Source organism: Lathamus discolor, chromosome 7 (genome assembly GCF_037157495.1).
Source record: "Lathamus discolor isolate bLatDis1 chromosome 7, bLatDis1.hap1, whole genome shotgun sequence".
In the NCBI taxonomy this organism is placed as follows: domain Eukaryota; kingdom Metazoa; phylum Chordata; class Aves; order Psittaciformes; family Psittacidae; genus Lathamus; species Lathamus discolor.
The window spans coordinates 20,409,197-20,431,437 of NC_088890.1; the positions used below are offsets into that span (position 1 = coordinate 20,409,197).

The 22,241-nt window shown below is 39.2% G+C and overlaps 1 protein-coding gene across 6 annotated transcripts in view; it reads left to right on the forward strand.

Annotated features, from left to right (window-relative positions):
- Positions 1 to 22,241, forward strand: part of ATG7 (autophagy related 7) — a 101,231-nt gene that overhangs the window by 15,117 nt on the left and 63,873 nt on the right. For all 6 annotated transcript variants that reach the window (XR_010614273.1, XM_065687117.1, XM_065687114.1 and 3 more), the window contains 5 exons: positions 3,178 to 3,372; positions 6,218 to 6,421; positions 6,679 to 6,794; positions 7,511 to 7,586; positions 9,915 to 9,995. Coding sequence is in view for 5 of the 6 variants with exons in the window: in XM_065687117.1 (XP_065543189.1) it covers positions 3,178 to 3,372; positions 6,218 to 6,421; positions 6,679 to 6,794; positions 7,511 to 7,586; positions 9,915 to 9,995 (672 nt within the window). In the remaining variant the exon portion in view is untranslated. The remainder of the gene's footprint in view (positions 1 to 3,177; positions 3,373 to 6,217; positions 6,422 to 6,678; positions 6,795 to 7,510; positions 7,587 to 9,914; positions 9,996 to 22,241) is intronic.

Below are 22,241 nucleotides of genomic sequence, written 5' to 3' on the forward strand. Positions count from 1 at the left end.
CAGTAAAAAGTGTGTCAAACAGTTAATATCATGCTGACAGTATGTGAGAGGGGTGAGATTAAGGCAGCAGGCCAAGCATAGAGGCTGACAGTCTCTAATTAGCCTGGGTAAAGTCTTAGTGCTTTGGGACCCTTTGGACAGTGAAGCTGCTGTGACCGGAAATTCTTATAACCCAGCTGACTTTGCTAGACTTCTCAAACTGCAGCTGCATCTGCACTGCTGCTCCTTACCAAACCCCCTGCTCAGCAGTGGAAATGCCTTTGAATAAAATGATCAGTTGTCCTGCATTTTGAACCTGCTTCTTTCTTTCATACTGAAGAAGTAGCCAAAGCTGTCTTTTGCTGTTTGGAAACCCCCACAGTCCTTTAAACATCTGGGGATCCAAGCAGCAATGCTGGTTCTGAAGGTGTTTCTGAGTATTTGGGTTTGCATTTCTGTGCAATTCACTGGCAGTCTAATTTCCTTACGCTGATTTCAGTGTGAGTAGTATTTTGCACACAAAATGCAGTTTCTCCTGGTTAACTTTGAAATGCTTGACTGCTCCATGTGAATTCTTCTTTATTGTTTTTAATTTTACATCCTTTCTAGTTGGAAGAGCAACCACATCATCATACAAACAAAACGAGGAGGAATGCTTTGGCAAGGAGCTTTGATTTGTTTCTTTCCACTTCTAAGAATATCATTAGCTGTAGCTTAGAGTTTTACAATAAAAGAGAAGGGAGGACTTGGAAATAGCAGAATTCATGAATTCACAGCCTTTCACTGCAAGTAGGTAATGCACAGACTAATTTGGGTAGCTGCTGTGGAATTTAACTTCATTGCATCACTTACACAATCATTTCCTGAAGTATTCAGGCAGGGAACTCCAGTGCATTCAGCATTTTATCATCCTTTGTTCTGTACTGCATTGTGGGCACTTTGTAGCTCTTTCTAGTGGAACAATTTACTGATGGCAGCATCTTCATTTTCCGTGCACCTACTGCCCATAACACAAATGTGACCAGGTTCGTATATTAAAATCCATTGAGCACAGATGCCTTTGAAGTGATGTGAGCCATGGTTTAACCAAAAATGCAGAAAGTGAATAGAAATGTGAATAAAAATGAGAGAGATGGCAGCACCATAAATTGCAATATCTTGATGTCTGTTTGCTTTAAGCAAAAGCACTGGAGGTTTGGAGCACAGCTTTGGTCAGCTGTCAGTCAAGTGGTGAAAAGTTCATCATCTTTTATGAGTTTGCGTATGTTTGCACAGTTTGCCAGTCCCTTTTTTAATAGAAACATGATTGTAATACTTTATGGGGTGATAACTAAGTATTTTGGTTTGGGTAATTTAAAATCATTTATTAGTATGAAGGTTCTGGTTGTAAAAGTGTACCTCAGCTGCTTTTGGTAGTGAGTGGTGTCTTTTTTTCATGGGACAGTTATTTGAATAAAATGGAAGCCATTAACATTACTAGATGTGTGTATTCCTACAGCTACAGACACTGGATAGTTTTGTTCTGAATTCTGGGAAGATTTTAGTATTTTACATACCTTGTTACCATATTTCCATGCAAAAAGTGTTCAGCTTACTTGTTTACTTGTTATTTTGTGGAATGAAAGTCCCCAACAGTGTCAGTTATACTGATCTGATCAGTCAGCACTTGTTTGCAGTACAGGAGCTCGATAAAGTTATCCATAAATACACTTCTCAAATACAGCATGGATTAAGTTTTGTGTTTCTGCCCCAGGTTTTTGGAGGAGATGATGACAATGAAGGTAAAACCTCCCCCAGCAATTACCCAGTGTCTGTGCTGCTGATGCAGAGCTGTCCCCAGTGGGAAACAGTGGAGCTGCCTTGTTAACAGCATACTAGATCACTGTGGGCTTCACATTTTTCCCCTTGGAGGTGGGAGGAAGGAAAGGGGGAAAAAAAGATGCATCCTTTGGTATGGTTAGTGCAGACCTTGCCCAGATTTATTTCTCCAAACTGCTCTATGTGTCTGTTCCTCTTTATCATCAGGGATATTTATGATGTTCAGAATGTATACTTTACCCTTGTGGTTATTGGGCTCACCTGGATTTAGGAGTTGTGCATGTAATTGGTCGATTCAAAAGCACATTCCACCAACCCTCCTTTCCCCTCTTCCCATGTAATTTTATGTGTGGTTCCCCTAGCTTTTAAATTTTGGCATTTAAATTCTTAGCTGCTCCCTGCACAGTGAGAAGCAGGGAGACTTTGGCAAGGCCTGTGCTTCTGTAACATACATGAAAGATCCATTATTCTCTCATAGCAGATGGCTGACAGATTGTGTTAACGTATTTCCAAATGAGCGAGTTGATTGGTTTGTATGTGCATTGTGTATGTGCTTATTTGGCTCTTCAGCCATTTTCTGCTCAATATGCCTTGGCCGAATGCAGAGTTAGAAGAAGCATATGTTCCTGCAACAGGGGCAAGCTCTTTCAGCATCTGCATAGTGCAAGCCTCCAGACATCCAAGCGCTGGAGTAACAAGTCTCATAAGTGAGTTTTTCCCTAAATTAAATTCACATATGGTGGGTCAAATTACATGAAGGTAATTCCAGACTATTGTTGTTCTCATAAAGGGTTTAAAACAAAGAGGAGAATGTGTGATACTTTGCATCTGTCTTATAGTAATTGAATTAATATGCAATATCAGAAATGTTAACAGGCTGTAGTTTATATTGTGTGTCAAGTGGCTGCATAGATTAGTCCAGGACAAAGGTTTTAGATAAGTTTAGTAGCATGATCATAATAATATGTAAGATGCTTGCTTTTGTAATTGTAGTGGTGTTTGTAAGCTCTGGGGTTAGGAGCAGTCAGCTACCTCCTTGGGATTTGCCAGACCTAATAAGCCCTTCTGAGAGCCTGGGCTTGTTAGTTCAGGCACCAAGCCACCCAAACATGGTTAATCTGCTGTCATGGCCCAAGTTAGTGTGTTTGCATTGAGCTGCTCTGTTCTGGATAAACAGACCCGAGAGTGGCACTTCCTCAGAAACTTTTGCACTGTGTTTTAGTGCACAGACCTGATATGGAGGTGTAAAGAATAAATATACCATTCTGCCAAACAGCAATTTAGTCTGTACTCCCCCATTTTGTATGGAACATTACAATAATTCTGTTCAGTCACAAGGTTATGTTTTTAATGTGATGTTTTCTGTCTGTCTCCGTCTAGATTTCAGAAGGCTACAACATGAGCATTCCTATGCCTGGCCACCCAGTGAATTTTTCTGAAGTAACAATGGCACAGGCTCGGAAGGATGTGGCTAAACTTGAGGAGCTTATTGATGCTCATGATGTTGTTTTCCTACTAATGGACACTAGAGAGAGTCGATGGCTTCCTGCTGTCATTGCAGCCAGCAAGAGGAAGGTATTGTACTATACCTTGCTAATATCCTTGTCAATGTGTTTTAACTCATGCATATCAACTGGCTACGGCTACCTAAAAGAACTTAATGGGGTATTAAAATATTTGGCCAATCTTTTGTGATTGTGCAGAATGTTTTTCTTGTTTTCTGTAACCTCGAAGACTGTAGACAACAAAAAGAGAGTGTTGGAAAAGAGAAAATAGAAACTTTTGTATCCCAGAATGATACGGGTTGCAAGAGACCTCTGGAGGAGGTCCAGTCCTATTCCCTGTTCAAAATAGGGCCAGTTTACAGCATGTTGCCCAGGGTCTTGTCTTGTCAGTGTCTTTTGAGCATCTCCGAGGGTAGATGTTTCACAGTAGTATTAAGAGAAATAATTTCATAGTAAGAGAATCATACTGAGGAGGTCGAAAGACATTAATGGTTGACTGAAAGGGGATGTAAGTTGTAGAAACTTATCTGAAACCATGTTTTCAAGTTAGATCCCAAAAGTGTAAAATGAGAAAGCGAATTCTGAACTTTAAAAGTATGCTAACGCTTTCCTGGTTCAAAGTTAACTGTTGGTTTTTTCTCATTGCCTTATTAGAAAACACACTGTTGTACTGAGCCAATGCATCAAAACTCTGGCCATGACAATTACCCAGGTAGTGTTGAATGCTGCAGCTGTTTCTGTAGCTTAGAAGTTATATCCTCATGTTGCAAACAAAGAAAAATGGAGAGAGCTACAGTACATCAAATTAAGATTGTGAATTCTTATATTAAAAGAAGTGTGTAAAACTTCATGGCTCATACTCTGTATATGAGATCCATGAGACTGTATGCATAAATGCTTCTGTAGTCAAAATGTTTAAAAGATCTTTTGTGGTCATTACATAGACCTGGTCATATGAACCAGATTGAGAAATAAAGCATAAGATGAACATGCGTGGCATCCAGACTTCTCCTGTGAAAAGAATGTTGTGAATTACACAGGATTCTGGAAGCATCATCTTTCTTCAAATGAATGCAGTGTTGACAATATTCTTATGCTGAAGTATCCAACTAAATTATCCTGAACACTGAATTCCCTTGCGACCAGGATCTAGATTTTAGTAAAACATCTCAAGTAATCCTGATATTTGTTAATTGGAGTTGTGCAGTTTCATGTTTGCTCAGTTAAAATAGCACAAAATCAGAAAATGCAAGTGTTAAGCTTTTAACATGTTGGCTTAACCACAGTGCACATCCTGTGTTTTGGGACAGAAATGTAATGGTGTCCATAGCAATTTATTAAGTTGTGAACTTAACACGAGAGTAAAAGACCACCTACATGTGACAGCTGGTCAGTGTTGTTACTAGATCTTTGCATTTCCTGACTTCTATGATATTTCAGCTATGACGCCTGTTGTTTCCTAATAGTTGTTAGTTGGTTGTAGTTTCTTTTGCTTGTGTTTTTCTGAAACAGTCGTACAGTGCAAAGGGGAGAGAATGCAGATTTGTGGTATTTGCAAACTAGTTTTTCTTACACATTCCCAGTATATCCCCCTTTCTCATTAAGTTTATGTACGGATGAATTTAATTAAATTTCCTTTTGTAGTCCTTTCCAGCCCAAACCGTTCTATGAGTCTACAGTTCTACTTTAGGACAGAGGAAAGAATAGACTACAAGGTTGAAAATGAATATCCAGAAATTATTTGAGATGCCAAGAATGATGATGAAACTCACAAGCTTACTTGTCAACATGGCTAATTCTTGACAGCTTCCCTCAGATTCCCTCTTTTCAAGAATTCCTGGCTGTAAGAATGAAAAATGACAAACTTGCTGGGCTGGAATTTCCATTCAAAGTGTCTGCATACAAAGCAGTATCATGCCTTCCTTCATGTTTTACTGGTGACCATCACTAGTATGTAATTGATTTTGTGTTTTCCTGTATTTAAAGGCTTGCCTGTATTAAGTTTAAAAATCTTAGTTTAAATGTGTTAAAGTACTAGTTCATGGTATTCTGGTCATAAACTTCAGATTACTCTAAGCATTTGTCACAAACTGCAGAGAAAGCGAAAAATGACAGTGTAATTGTTCACTGCAGCTGCTTCTGCTCCCCATGTGACTAAACAGATGCATGTGAAGGCCATAAGTAATCATTAATCGCTTTCCTCACTGAGCAGAGGTTTTCTGGGATAGCAGACTTGATTTCATTGCTTTGTCACACAGGAGTGTTTAATAAGTTATAGTTCAGATTACAGCAAACTGAAAAGACTACATACAGAGTTTCAAATGACATGAGAACTTGTTATTGATAGCCACTGTTGTACTTAAATGCCACCTAGAATATCTGAGCACCTAGAGAATCATGTAAGTGATGACAGAATATGCAGCACCTTGAAAATAAATTCTGAGCTGGAAGCAGAAGAGGTTTTTCCAATAATGATATTAATCATTATATGAATATTTGGCCAAATTTGGATATATGGATGTTAGCAGCTTCAGTCATTTCCCTGAGACACTGGATGTGAGTTGATCTGAACCCCGCTTCAGATGTAAATTGTGCATAGGTTTGTATAACAATTAGAGGAAGTTGCTGGTTTGTATCATCTTTCCCTGACAGGCACAGAAAAAGGTAGTGGTTTGTGGAATTCTGAAACAGACTTTTGTTCTGGGTTTGGTTCTTCTAAATGCTTGACAGATGGAATTTTACACCTCTTGGCCAATCTGCTGGTCATGGTGGTGGCTAGGCAGCTAAGAGGTTGTTCACCCATCTGCAGCATGTGGGTTTTTTTGACATTTACAGTGAATAAAACCTTGAGGCCTTTTTTCCCTTCCCATTTTAGCTCACTTAAAATCTGTTGTTCTCTTTCTTTTTGTTCACAGTTGGTCATCAATGCAGCATTGGGATTTGACACATTTGTTGTTATGAGACACGGACTAAAGAAACCAAAACAGTCAGAACCTGGTGATGCATGTTTCAACAACACTGCTGGTTCTTCCGATCTGTTGGGGTCATCACTCTTTTCAAATATCCCTGGCTATAAACTGGGTTGCTACTTCTGCAATGATGTTGTGGCACCAGGGGATGTGAGTAGAACCGTATGCAAATGGTGATTATATATCTCTCTTATTGTGACTTGTTTGTGGTTGGTTTTTTTTTTAATCACCTTTAAATGGTGTTTCATGAAAGGCTTTGGTGTATGTTGATGTACACAGGATTAAGAAATAGCTTATCTTTTATTCAGAACATCAAAGGCACACAACTAAATGTGTTTTGTGTGGCAGGGTGGCTGGTTACTTTTGAGTTACTTTTTTCTTTCCTTTAGAGCTGTCTGTCTTTGTAGTCCACCAGGGATCGGACACTGGACCAGCAGTGCACAGTCAGTCGGCCTGGGTTAGCCATGGTAGCTGGAGCGCTTGCAGTGGAATTAATGGTCTCTGTTTTGCAGCATCCAGAAGGGTGAGTCATTTCTGATTGGTGTTCAAAAGGTGTTCTCTGAGAAATAACATCTACTTAATAAAATTCTTTTGGGAGAAGGAGGAAGTACATATTGAGTAGAACAATTCTGTAAGGTGTAATGCTGCCTGTAAGTTAATGTAATGGGTAGGTCATTGTATCTACTGTATTAGTGTAACTTAACAGTGTTTGAGAGGACTGATTCATCAAATTTTAAGTTCTTATCTTAGAAATTGGCAGGTTTCTCTCTAAATTTCAAAGTAGGAAAGTTCTGTAACTGTTTCAAAAGAAGAAAGTATTCCTGTAGGTGGGTCTTGGCATTCCTTTGCTCAAGAGAGTGTTTGAGTGTAATGAGGGGCTATCCAAACTCCACATGTCACTCTGAAGGGCTTCAAGATAATCCTAACATTGTGAAATCTTATTTAAAGTGTGTGTGATACAGAAATTACTCTGAAATTCTGTAATCTGAATTTTCGGCTTGTTTTCTGTCTTTACAATCTATGAATGAAAAGGTGAGTTAGGAACTGGATATGTTACAAGTGTCTGAGACTAAGAGGGTTTTATATTCCCATGCTCAATCTTAGTTACTATGAAACAGACTTTCCAGATAGGTTCCTTTCCAGATTCTAAACTGTAAGCTGTAAAAAAATGTCTTGAAGCTTACTGGAAATTCTGACTATGTTGTCTTGTTCTAATTTTCCTTCTTGTATTTTTGGCAGTGGTTATGCTGTGGCCAGCAGCAGTGATGATAGAATGAATGAGCCACCTACTTCTCTTGGACTTGTTCCTCATCAGGTAAATAATTTGAGAGTAAATCCTTTTGTTTAAAAGCTGGGAACTGATACATAGCAAGCATCACAGATTTTGCCTCCTTAACAGAAACATACTGTATGCTGCTTCCATTCCCCAAAGGACTGACTTTCCATATTCATTACAAAATACAGATACAAAAAAGAAATAAATCAATCACACAAGGTAGTTGTGCTCCTGTTGTTGTCTCTCTTACCTGTGGGCGCACAATTCCTGCTACCTACTTAGCAGGAGTTAGTCTGGAGCAGGCAGCATGTGAATAAGGCAGCCTCATGCTTGTCTGTTCCCCCTCAGAGCTGACAATATATACACCTCCAGGTTACTTTTGCTCACTTTTTAAATCCCCTCTGACTGGAAAAAAACCAAAAATGGACTCCAGCCAGCTCACAGTTATTACAGTTGTCCAAAATACTCACTATTTCTGTTGCTATACAGCAGCCTTTATTCTTCTGCTCAAGCCAAACTCTAGTTACAAATGTGGTAAGGACACAGTTTTTCAAATTGCTGGATAGACTGGGGTTTATTTGTTACATTGGTAGACCTTCAAAAAACTGCTTGCTGATCTTATCCCTATAATCCTTTGTCCTGTGATACTATCATTCAGAGTATTCTGTGCCTCTTTCTTTGTGTTGCTGAGTGGCTCTGCTTGGATAAATAAGTAATTTATTGGTTTCTCTGTGGTATTTTTATATTCCATTGGTTTTGTTGTGTTGGGGTTGTTTTTATTTTTGCACTAAGAATAAATCCCAATTCAGAAAAAGTTAAAGCTACCAATATGTTTTCTTTGCAACATCCGGGTAATCACAGGCTCTGGTCTACATAAAATTAGCCTGTGTTTATAATGTTATGTAGTAACTAGTGTTTACACGAGGCTCATCTGATGCAGTGGGGTCCCCCTGGGTTTTCTCTCTCTTCAGTAATTCTGGAGTGTCTCCAGTTCTTTCTTAAGCTTGTGTCTCCCATACCCTGCAGGTTTTTCTCCTTGTTACTGTGGGCACTGCCAGCTGCAGGATTGGTTGGGAATATCCAGTTCTTGAGTAGCTTAGAGATACTCTCAGTGTGAGGCTTTTGTCCTTGTTGGCACTCACAGTCTGCTCCCCTGGAAGATTCATGACTCTTCCCATCTTTGTCACTCATTGATAACTTTAGCGACAACTGACAAGTTACTTAGGATAAGGGAGTTCACTTTTTATTATAGCTATAGGTTTATCTGTTATTTATTACTTGTTATTTAATTAGTTACTAATTAATTAATTACTAATTAAACTAATAATTAGTTAAAATGCTAATGCTGTTGTGAGCCAGGCTCAACCTTTGCCAACTGCTGCAGCATACCTGAAGGAGAATTTGACCTTTCATATCTCAATAGGAAGAAAAAGCCAGCTCTAACTCTTGTTCATTTGCTTTGTTGCAAAATGGTGACTGTGCTCCAGACCTATGGAAAACAGATCTGTAATTTGAACTTTCTCTTAAAAAGTAATAGTGAAGAAGTTACTCCCCCCAACCCCGAAACTAGAAATATTACATTAGATTGGAATATTTTTAATTAAAAAAAAAAATCCCAGTAGAAACAAAAAAAACCAACCCAGTAGCTTTAGAGTTTACTGTTTCTACTGGAAAAATAACGATCTCATCATCGGGACATACATGAACTCTGAGAATGTTAACTGTCCAGTCAGTCCTGTCTGGTTTGTTTTTTACCCCCATAATATTCTACCTGCATTACTGTTCTGGTTTGGGCTATGGTTTACAGTATGATCCATTTAAAATATGTATTTTAATCAGAAAACTCTTAGTTGAAGAATGACTCCTGTCAGGCCTCCTCCGTTTTCATATATACATTTAGTGACTTTTATCAGTACCTTCTCTTTTAGATATTCTAAGACAAATATGAATGAAAATAGACATTTTTCTTTTTCAAATACCATGACATCTAACCCCTTTAATAAAAGTGTTAGATGTCACAGTTTTGCTGGTTTCTCCTAGGAATCACCCCTGTGTTTAACTTTACACCATGGCTTTTGATTTTGATTTTGATTGAACTTTGCAGTCAGAAAAGTCAAACTCCAGGTGGTGCTGTGCCTCTATTAATGTTTAAATAACGGTGCATTTAGATAGTTGGGCCATTGTTTGTATACATGTTTGCAATATATGTTGAGTATAACTTGACTGCAGGTGTTATTTGGAGTCACTGTCAGAACAGCATTACCCCAGTTATAGATGTCCTTGTTGAAAGTATGTCTCCAGTTCATGTCAAATTTTGGACATGTTTTTTATGGTGGTAAAAAAATTGTAATTTGTTTCATCTTCCAGATCCGTGGGTTTTTATCAAGGTTTGATAATGTTCTTCCAGTCAGCCTGGCCTTTGATAAGTGCACAGCCTGTTCAACAAAAGTGAGTCTGAGTTTGCACTTTATTTATATGTATACTGAATGGTGTTGCTCTAGGTCAGTCGTAGGGTGCTGAGGACTGCTTTGTATTTGACATTTTCTCCTCCTTAAGGCTTGGAATATGTGTTCTTACTTCAGCTGAAGTTCTTTTGCCCTCATACCCTTCTCTTTTAGCTGTCTTCCAAATTTCTTTGGCATCACCTATTAGCATGCTATATCCACGTAATAATTAGTCAGCTGAAGAAACCAAGCAGAGCTTAGGACCAACACATTTCTGAGAAGTGTATCACATAAATACAGTCAATATCTTGTAGCTTTGTAGGAAGGAACAAAATCAGTATCATTTCTAGTCGGTTAAGAAATGCCTGTTGTCCAGTGTATAAATATATCCTTTTTAGTACCATTACAAATATGCGAAGTTATATAAATTTCTGGTTTATGAGACAAAAGAAGCACATAAAGAGCACTTCAGAAAAATAAATTACTTCCATAACATTTCCTTATTGAAAAGCCTGTTTCATTTTGACACTAGTGTTGACAGTCCTGAGTCACCTAATAGCTTTACAGCTGTTGCCTGGATCTGAGCTGTCCTGCCAGAACACTGGGGACTTGGACTTGGAGACCCATAGCCCACTAATGGGTCTGTGTGAGGCCTCTTTAGTCTTGGATTGTTTTCCTGTACTGTGGCTTTGAAAAGTTTGTTTTCTGGCAGATTTTCTCTGCAGTGAGAGTTCAAGAAGTTTTGACTGGGATTGCTCAGTGTGAAGATGCAGAGGGTTTGACTCATGATTTGGACTGCTTGGGAGTGCCATTGGTTTAGTTCACTTTGATGGACCTTGAGACTTACTGCTAGATGTTCTTTCAATTCCTTTCACTGCACTTGTCCTTTCAAAGAGCTACAAAAAGCTCTTGAGGCGCTAGAATTTGTTCTTTTGAGGACCTGCACAGCTTCTTTTTCTGCAGAATTGCTTTGATTTCTCTGGGCCATCTGGGTACATTCGACAAGTCTTGAAGGACTATTAACGCCCATTTTCTCCTCAAAAGTTGAAGCACTAGACTTAAAATTGTTGTTATTTTTAGAAACATGTATTTACACTCTTGAATAGCTGAAAGCTCAGCAGTAGCTGAAACTTTGATGATGGAGCCTGAGAAGTTAAACTGCTAGAATAAGCTTTTTTCTCTTTATCATCTCTAGTAAGGATGTACTGGTATATAAAATCAGTAAAACCATACATCTATGTAGACAAATTCAATGCAGGTATCAGTTCTTTGTGAGGAAATCATTTCCTCTTGGAGGTCATTTTCCAGAGAGCCCTGTTTTACATAAACAGACTTGATGATTTAATAAAAAATGCCTTGGATTTTAGCAGCTGTGCTATTCCCAGAGAGATCACTTTTCATGTGGTTTTGGTATTCAATTACTTCTGTGCTGAAAACGTTGCTTCATCAGCGCACGTATTTCCTTACAGTAGAAACACGGCCTCTGTTTACTTTGCTAACTTTCTATTTATTAGCATAAGAGTTTGTCACCCTGTATTGTCTGCAAATCTGATGCTGATACCTTGAAATGACAAATCCAATTAATTGTAGTCTTTATGTTGGTTGTTTGTTGATGCTGTTGGGTTTATTTTGAATGCATTGGTTTAACATAATTTCATCCTGATCTATGTCAGATTTACTGTAGATCTAAACTTTTAGCATAGAAGTGGCTTTTCTGACATGATTGAATTTGCTGGTACCTTATCTGTTTTCCTCTTTCTTATGTCAGCATTCTCCTTCTTGTCACTATAACTCTTAAAATAATGAATTAGGAATTTAAGAAGAATCCTGGATATCCTTACACCATCCAGTACAGCTGGATGACTTGAGAGAAGCTGCTAATGATCTGCATGTTTAGAGAATAGATTCCATTTCATTTTGACTCACAGTCATGACTTCATTTCTCTGTTTTTGAAGCTGAAGAGCCCAGACATCCAAGCAGGCAGCTATTCCTTACCCAGAATTGTCCTAAACAGGCTGCATGCCAGAGAAGCTTCCTGCAGGCAATTGTTCAGGAATTTTGGGATGGTCGCAGCAGTAGGAAACCAGTCTATTTTTGTTCTGGGCCTCATTTTCTTTGTATGATTTCCCCCCTGTCTTATTCTGGTTCTGCACAAGCACGTGCTAGAATGGAAAGTATCCCTTTTTAGAGCAAACAGCACTGCACTGCCCTGGCAGTTGAGTGGTGAGTCTTAGGAGCAGTGTAAGTGCTTCTGATGGGAGAGCCCAAGTTCTATAGTATAGATGTTCATTTGTAGTAACTGTTTCCCTTACAGATTCTGTCAGTTAAGCTGTCTGAGTGATTCTGATCCTCTGCTACCTGATCCTTGCAGGCAACCGGCTAAAGCCCTAAAACATGAATATTAAAGTATGTATCTATCTTAATGCAAAACTGCCAGTGTTTAGATTTTAGTGAGGGTAATGAAAATTTTCCTGTTACCTCTTCTCCATCCTCTTTGTGTGTCATGGAATGAACAAGGAGACCTCATAGGTTCAGAGTTTAATGTCAGAAAAAGATTACCACTGCTAAGCCACTTGGATATGCAGCTGCCCATTCTGTTTCTACATATTGCTCACAGACTGTTTCCTCCAGAGGTCAGATTTGTTGTCCATGTGCTAGAAGATAGCTTATTTGCCTCAAAGAGATATCTCTCCTTCCCCTACTAAATTTGTTCTGACATGTAATTATCTCCTCTATCAAAACAATAAAGCAGGAGACACTACGATCAGGAATGGCATTCTAGGCACTATGTTACAGTTTCTGTTTTCAGTCAGGATATTTCCCTACCCTTGCAGATGTTTTCCCTTTTTAACATCCCAGGAATACGTTACACACTTTTGCTGTGACATTTACTAAGTGCCTGTGTTGCGTAAGTTATTCATGACTATTTCAGTTTGGAAATCTATCATCATGTAGACATAACAGTGCTTTTATTGTTCTCATCTGGTAACTGCTTTGCATGCATTTTTGCTTTAAATGGCTCCAATCAGTTATGATACTAACCTGCACTGTTCAGTAACGTCTTTCAGTTGGAATAACCTTTATTCCAGCAAGACCCTTTGCATTTGCCCTACCTGCATTGAGAAAGGACTTTCATAGTTGCATTCTCCCAGTAACAGCATATTACACGATCTGTCAAGGAAATTCTTTAATCTTTTTACATTAAACACGTCTCAATTCAGGCATGTGTGGATGTTAGACAGGTGTCAATCATGGGGGTAAGGGGAAAGCCTTAGTCTTTCCTGTACTAAACCAAGTGAACTCTCGCACAGCTTGCAGAAATGATGGAGGAAATGGGGTAAATGTTTGTCCTTCAGGAATGAATGCTGCAAAAATGCAAAAGAATGTTTAAAAAGAGTTATATATGTAGCTGTGCTGTAATGTTCAGTCTATGTAATTGAGCTGACTCACAACTTCCCTTATTTCCTGAATTTGCATATGTTAAAATTAGACACCTCTATGTACAGCGCAGCATCTGTATTAATGTTGGATAGATTCATTCAGACTTAAAGAATGCATCATTAATATACTGAGGCATATTTTCAGCATACTGAGTTAAATATAATGCTTTTCTTAAGGTGGCAGAGAAATTTGTTTTATAAGTGGCTTACAGAATGTGTCACTTTTGGTTTTTCTCTTTGAAAACAAAATGCCCTGTTAGGTGGGGGGAGCAGAAGGTGGCATTATCTCACCCATAACTTTGTCAATCTCAGGCAGACTTCTCTGGATATAAATTTTAATTCAGTGAGAGAATTTAAACAACGTATTTTCAAAATGAGTTGTGGTGGGGGTGGTTTTACTGCTGGCTGCCTGAAAGATAAAACCATAGACTCACAGAATGGTTTGGGTCGGAAAGGACCTTAAGATCATCCAGTTCCAACCCCCTGCCATGGGCAGGGACACCTCACACTAAACCATGTTGCCCAGGGCTCTGTCCAGCCTGGCATTGAACACTGCCCCCCCTGCCCCATGGCAGGGAATTGGAACAGAATGATCATAAGGTCCTTTCCAGTGCAAACCATTCTGTGATTCTAAGTAAAAGGATACTAACAGAAGGAAGCTGTGATGTGTGCTAAGAATGCCACATCATACCCTAAGAGATGGTGACCATGGTAATGTGACCATTGTGATGGAATTTTGTTCCCTTAGAGGAGGGCAAATATCATCAAGAACACCAAGAATCTTAAAAGTATCATTAACTTTAAACATCACTGTTTTGTGAACAGAGGAGAGCCTGTGGAATCAGCAGTATGGTCAGTTTTGTGCGTTGGAGAAGGTCTGGAGGTGTCTGTACAGAACCCCGCTGATTAATTGCTTAAGAAGATTTCTTGAGAGGGAGAGGGAAAGAGGGAACAAGAAAAAATAGCAAAGGACGTGCAGCACCCTGAAGCTTGTTTTATTCCCACTTCCCTTTGCTCTAGAAAACCAGCAGTCTTGTCACTGCTTTTGGTTTCGGAATAGTAAAGTTGCCAGACTAAGAATCCCTTTCTAGCAATAAATAACACACTTCTGCCCTTCAGAGAAGAAAACAAATGATTTTGTTATTCTGTATTTCTGTCGTTGGGTGAATTCAAGTGTTCCCTGATGTTTAAATGAAATTGCATGTTGATGTGCACTGTTGTGGCAGCGCACCATGTGAGATGGTAGAGTCAAAGCTGTGTTGCAGAGAATCTAGAGCTCTGTCCAAGGAGCCGCTGGTGTGACTAACTGACATGGTATTGACTAGTTTCCTTATCTCCAAGTTAAACATTATTAAAAGAGGTAAAAGTGCATTACAGTGATTGTTCAGTGGTCTTAAATGTATGCGAGATGCTATTCTAAGCAGTTGTAAGAGGGACAAAGAATGGTTAATGAAGTCTAACCTAAATAGAACTATTATCTGCACTAAAAGGAAAAGTGGAAAGACACATATAGTATAGTTTCTGTACCATCAGTAAAATGAGTTTTCACATTTTTAAGTGTAAAATACTGGGTTTGAGGGGAAGAAGAAACCTGCCATTGTTAAAAACAGTGATGTTTCCGACAGGTTGTATTTCTGTACCATTTAAATTAAGTTCTGTGGGTCTTAGAGGTTTTTTGGTTCTGTTTCCCAGTATTTCTTCTTCCTTCAATTTTAACTACAGTTAATTTTAACTACAGTTTAGTAAAACACTATCAATCAGTAAGAAAGAGATGGCATCACCACAAGTTTCTAGTATTGACATGGTCAATACCTAACTTTGTCTAGAATACCAATTTTATTTCTAATGGCAGCTGTATGCTGCCTTGTTATCTCTCTGTGAAGCTGTTGCAGAATTCCTTCTGTGTCAGTAAAAACAAACCTGAACTAAAACGCTCTGACTTAAAATACTGCTGACAGACTCTCATAAGGCTTGCAAAGCCAAAGGTGGTGAATACTGAAGTGGAGGAGCATACAGTATGCGGTGATAGTGTGGTGATGATGTTCATCCTACCACTGCTGAGTGTAGAACCAGTTAAAATCTCGTCCTGGAGGTTTCTTTCTGGAACTCCAAAGGCCGGTTGTTGAGATGAGTAGTTTGTAGTTGTTCTTTTTACTTTCATAAGGTTTTGCATACTGGCAACCTGAGCCCTTCTATTCCCATATTTATTGTTCAGCTATTCTAAGGACTCAGTGTATATTCCTCGCAGAATACACAGACACAATGTGCTTCATGTCTGCCTTGTATGCTTCGAGATTTTTATTTTGAAGCTGAGGGATCGCTCTAAGTAAATTATTGTATATATAATCTTATCCTTTAATCCTAGAAATTATATATATAAACTTATCCTATTCTTTAATATCAGTGACCAGGAAAAGAGTTGTTTAATATGTTGACGTATTTAGTGCGATAACTGAGAAAAAAGTATTTGTTCTTATCACTTCCATGCAAAGAAGGTTAATGGTCTGAGTATATGTAAGAAAAACTTGAACCAATGTGAAAAATCAAGTCTCAATCACATGAATACAAATTCTTAGGCCAGAATATGGTCCAAATCACTCGTTTGTCAAAATCATCAGTACAAATAAGTACTTCACATTGATACAGTGCAGCACTGTGTGCAGTTCACAGTTTCAGCCATAATTCTATCTGTACACATTAAAAAGCAATTCCAACATGCAACAGTGAGAAATTAGAACTCCATCAATATTCCACTCTTCGATGGTCAGGTCTTGTAAGAGTTATCTCATGGAATTGGGTGAGCATGTGGGAGCCTCATTATTCCCCCCCCCCCCCAGTCTTTATGCAAATAGATTTTGCTTTATTATAATCTCATATTTAAATCATGGTAAAAATGTTAAATTGTGGTATTTAAATGCTATATAGTTTACTTGGATTTGAATTACACTTTTAATCTCATGACTCCGATCTCAGGGATAGCTACTACATATTTTCTCAGATATTTTTTTAGTACCTTCCTATTTTTGACTGTAGCAGTTTTTTCTTGGGTGCTCTTCTGCATTCTTCTCATTGCAGTCTTTGACAGGAGTCTGTCTACATCTATTCCTCTTTTATTTGATTAAACTTAACAAATTTTCAGCCTCACTTTATTGGGCAACTGTTCTTTTGTTTGCAAATGCCCATGTAGGCATTTTTGGAGAGTGTAAGTTTAACCTTTATTCAGTCTTTCCACATTTTTAGTGTTGCCTGTATCTGTGTCTTCGCAGAAGTGCTTCTGGTTGTGAAATTGGAAAAAAAAAATTAAGGAAATAGAGTTAAAGATGGTAAAATAACTGAAACTGAAATCCGTTAAATACGTGTGGTTTGGGGGAAAATGCTGCTTTTCTTCCAGTGCTGTTTTGCATAGGTATTGTAGCATAATAAAAACCTCTCTCTAAAACAGTCTACAAGATCTGAATTTTTGAGCTAGAGATCTGGATTTAGGAGCTATTGAGCAGCTGCAGTTTCTGCTGAAGGCAGTGATGGGTTTGGGTACTTCGTGTCTGGCAAATCTTGCCTTATTGTTGAAGCATTGATGGCAGGGGACAGCCGATGGTAGGATGGAATAAATGACTTCCTATGCAGTACCCAGTCATTACTGGCTTTTTTGCTTGCTGAAGTCAACGCATCAGAGATGGCCCACTCCAGTCTTTATAGATCAACCTGTGGAGACAGCCAAAACGGTACTGAGTGTGGGACGGCTGCTTTTCTGTGAGAACTCTAGGGAGTGGGGAGGTGACCTTGCTTCACTCCCAGCACTAGGGATTGTCTGTGGGAAAGGGTGCTGTTTCTGACTGCTACTTCAAGGCAAAACTTCAGCGTATGGGTAACAAACATGATCCAGCCACAACTTGTCAGTAACTTCCAATGTGACGGGGGAGAAAGCGTGGCTTTCTGCAGTTGCTGTGCAATAGAGAGTGACTAATGCCAGGATGAACTGGAGCCAAGAATGTTGTAACTGCCGATGAGCTAATCAGCATAAATTTTGGACAGGAAGCAGAACGGGGATAAATAAAGTTGTAAATATCCGTCCAGTGTAAAATGTGGAGCGAGCAAGAGATGGCTGTTAGGTGACTGAAGGATGTACCCATGTATGGAGAGGTCAGGACAGATGATCTAATGATGGTGTCTACTTGAAACTCTTTTGTTCCTGTATTCCCAGTATCTAAACTAGAGATGTTTATTTTCTTCTACTCTCCCTCTCTCTTATCCCTTACCTTAACTTCTATTTACTAATGCTTTGAGGTGGGGAATGCCTTAAACTTGTACACCATCCAGCAGAAAGCCCTTATATTGACTGTAATCTGATGATGTCATTTGGTTTAAAATTAGTTGGGAGAAATATTTTAGAAAGGGAAGAGTGGCAAAAATGAAGCTCTCAGTTTTGTCTGTAGTGTTAGTCTATCAAATCAGGAAAAACGGTTACTTGTGTACCCAGCACATCAAGGTTCTTGCAGAGCAGCGCAGAATGCATGCCTGAGAAGACCATGCTTAAATTTACATCTCTTCAATTTCTAAGAACTCTTCTTTCCTCCTTTTCATTAGTCAAAAGAGGAATCTGGAAAGACCTAAGCTAAAAAATCATGTCGAGTCCTTTCAGGGCCTCTTCTTCAGTAAGTTAATAATCCATTTTCTGTCCATCGCAACTCGGAATCAGTGTAAGTAATAGCAACAAACAAAGCACATCTGTATCACTACACTCCTGCTCTAAATTAAACCGGTAGTCTGTTTAGTTTCTTAAATGAATTTTCAGCTTTTTGTACTGGGATTACTGAAGGTTTTATACTGATTTGCTTTGATTTTAATGCTGATTATAGGAAGGTATGGAGACAGTTGTGTCTGCAGAGGGTGTTTTAATTATTTGGACATGAGCCAGAAATTTGGACAAGGCCTTTCCTGACTTGTGTTTTGTAACCTCGCAGCGTTTTCAGGATAGCCTTCTTCAGCAGGCACCTGAAATACAGCCTGCCTCACACCTTTGCTTTATGACCTTGTTCTTTATCATGTCCGAATGCACAATTCTGAATGGCCATTTGTAGACACATTTTACATAGTTGGAGTATTGTCAAAAGATGAAGTGTCTTAAAAGTCATCTTTGCGCTTATGTGGCATTGTCAGACTTCTCTGTGCCAATGTCATGAACTGAGTCCCTGAGAAATCAGTGCTCTTCAGAAAAGTTCAGTTTTGTTCCATGCTTTTGCACAAGCGTATTACAGGATCACCTTATTAAGCTTTTCTTTACAACTTTTTAGGACCAAATGGTCATAAAAATCAAGAAATGAATGAAAAGGCAGGAGTCTAGGAGCTGAGGAACTTCTTAAGGAAACCAGAGTTATGGGTCTCATGATAAAATTGGGAACATGAACAGTGCCGCCTGTGCAACTACCTTCACCTAAGATCCCAATGCCTCATATGCCTCATCATGTTCTCACTTAGAAGGATTCTTCACAGTGTTGTAGTCTTTTGCTAAACTTTGTGGTTTAATAGCAGATACATTGAGCTTTGAAGAGTTGAACTGGCAAGACTTTTACATGTCTTCCTTCGTTTCCAAGCAGCTGTTGAAACTGAAATGGTTCTTTCCAACATGCTAACACCCACAGTAGTCTGTTCGTTGTACAATGCCTGTGATAACTGGATAGTAGTGTGCAATAATATATCTAGGCATGTAAAATTCCTGAGTAGAATATTGAATTTGGTGGAGTTTCTGACTCTGCCATGTTTAGTGAAGGTCTGTCCCCTTCGGGGGAAGCCAGGGTGGGGAGGGCAAGCGAGCTGTCCTTTTGGGGTAGAAAGTGCTTAAAGCTGGAAAGAGCTTAAAACACAGCAGCTGCATTGTTCTGGCGGCAGGCTATACCCATATGTCTTCTCTAGTGTAATCAATAAATCTGGTAGCAGTAATTTCTTATTTTCCTGGAAAGTAAACACCACTGTTTGGAGCTCTGCAGATGCTAACTGCTTAGACAACAAAAAATACTAACTCAAATGGAAGTACTGGGAAAAGATTAAAAACTCTGTGACAGAAATGAGGCATAAAATGTGAGCCAGTTTCACATCAGTGCCCAGGTTCTCGGGATTTGGAGTTTGAGGTCTGTATATTGACTTAACCAGAAATTAACTTTTATGCTATAAAGCAGTCCTGGAGCCAGGGTCTTTTTCTGAATGTCTTTCTACCCAGCAATTGAGACTTCTTTGTGCAGAATGCTGTTAAAAAGAATATAACACCAAGGCTGCACATCTGTTTCTTGTTTCAAAACAAGTTCTTTTACTCTAAGCCTCTATTTTATTTTTCCTCCTACCATGAGACTTGTTTTATTTTCCTTCAGTAAACAGACAAGAATAAAGATTGCTAATAAAATGGGTTACTGTGTATCACTTACACGAAGCGCTTCAGCAATCCATTAATTTGTCCCTGTTGTGATAATGTGCATGCACAGATTCATTTGTTCTGTTAAAATGCCATCATGCAAAAAATTGCTTGTAGCTCTGGCTCTGTACAATGGAGACTGGAACTGAGCTTGTAGCATCAGCCTGAGAGGAGATTTACATGTGTCAGGCAAGAGAGCGTTTGTCACAGTGGCAGTGTTTGTCACAGACATGAAATACAGAAGGCAGGTTACTTTGGAATTCCCCTACTAAGCTCTAAAAAGTGACCCATAAGTGAGAAAAAGATGAGTTCCTTCATCAGTCTGCGTTGCTCCAGCTCACCTTGCTAGGTAGAAGAATTATGTCCTGGATCATTTTGTTGCTGCTGTACAGTTTTTTCTGCTTGAGAAAATCAACTGCTGCATAGTGACATGTTGCTGAATGCTGCTCAGTGACACCCAGAAACAGTTTGTGAGGCTGTTTTGTTGCACCTGAGGTCAGATAGTAACTGGTTGAAGCTCAATAATAAGGAAAGTTAGACCATCTCTCAAGTAGTTTTCTCTTGTAAAGCTGCCATTCAGAATGCTCCCGTTGGTACCAGGTATGGTGTTCACAGCAAAGAGAAATAAGAACTGAAAAAGCAAACTCCTGCCAAACATGGGCCTTTACGTTTTGCTGGGCATGATTAAATAGGAGAAAATATCCTTTCCACACAGGGGCACTTACTAAATCTGGAAACATTCTTTAGCAATGTTTTGTGCCAGTTTGATGTCTAGCCTGGCTTTATTCCTGGTGACCTGCAGAGTATTCCTTGTGTGGTCTCTTGGCATAGGAATTTGAGAGGAGTTTTGTTTTGCTGCTTTTTTTTTTCCGGTCCCAACACTGATCCCTGAGGGACACCACTCGTTACCGGTCTCCATCCGGACATTGAGCCATTGACCACAACTCTTTGTGTGCAGCCATCCAGCCAGTTCTTTATCCACCGAGTGGTCCATCCATCAAATTGATGTCTCTCCAGTTTAGAGACAAGGATGTTGTGTGGGACAGTGTCAGACACTTTGCACAAGTCCAGGTAGATGACATCAACTGCTTTACCCTTGTCCATCAGTTCTGTTGAGTCTAGTTAGTTGAGCCACAAAATCGACCAGATTTGAAGACTATTTGATAGGCTTCTCATATGTAGTAAGGTTGTACTCGTTCCCTGCTCTCTTCATAACATTTGCATATCCCATATTTTTTACCTTTAGGAAGAGAGGTAAAATTCTTGTCTCTGCCTTTCTTTGATATGCTGCAATACTTTAGAATAAGGCTACAGTTTCAATATACTGCGAACTACAATGTAGCCTACATCACTCCTGAGGTGTCTCATAAGCTTCCTGTTGTAGTTCCAACAAATGAAAGCAATAGCAACACATCTGCTAATGCCAGTAGCTTTGAGGATTATACACAGACAGGGCTGTGAACATCATCCAGGTTTGTCAGTTGATGTCTGAATGTGGTGTTTCAGAGGGAGCCAGATGCGAGGGACTTCTGCACGTCTGGTTGCTGTATTAGAGTTTTGAAGCAGTATAGTCATTAAATGTATGTGTGTATCCACAATGCAATTTCACTACATAATGGAACGGAGGACTTAGAAGAAATGCTGAAGTTGTCCAGTTCTCTACATTGCATTGTGAGCAGTCAGATGAGCTTGTCTTGGTGTGTCTATCTCGGGAAGAAAAACCCAAAGATATGTTCCTGTGTGGTTTTAAAATCTTTTATTTCCTTTCTTTTTTTTCTTTTTTAATTTCTGCTGAGGTGCATGGGTCACTGGACAAATCCACAAACCCCATGTATTGCAAAATAACTGAGCCTGGTGGTAGCCGAGTGGGTTATAAATGGCCACTGGTAGAACTCGGAACAAAAAGAGGAAAACAGTGGCTATTGAGAGCTTGATCATACGTTCCTTCCACTTTCTTGCTACCTGCTTTCACAAAACTTGCGGAGTCATCTTTGACATTTATCTTCTCTTTCCTCAATCTCCATCACACTTGATTGAAATCTAATGGTAATGTTTCATCAAAATGGGCCGTGGGTTCAGCCTTGAACAGGAGAAGTTCAGGTTAGATACAAGGAAGAAGTTCTTCACTGTGAGGGTGGGTAGGCACTGAAACAGGCTGTCCGAAGAAGTGGTAGATGCTCCATTCCTAGCAGTGTTCAAGAACAGTTTGGACAGAGCCTTGGGCAACATGGTCTAGTGTGAGGTGTGCCTGCCCATGGCAGGGGGGTTGGAACTGGATGATCTTAAGGTGCTTTCCAACCCAAACCATTCTATGATTCTATGAAATCAGCCTGTGAAATAGTCATTTAAGCTATGTCTCTATGAAATAAAATTTGTCATGGTTAGGGGTTTGAGAGGAGCATAAGT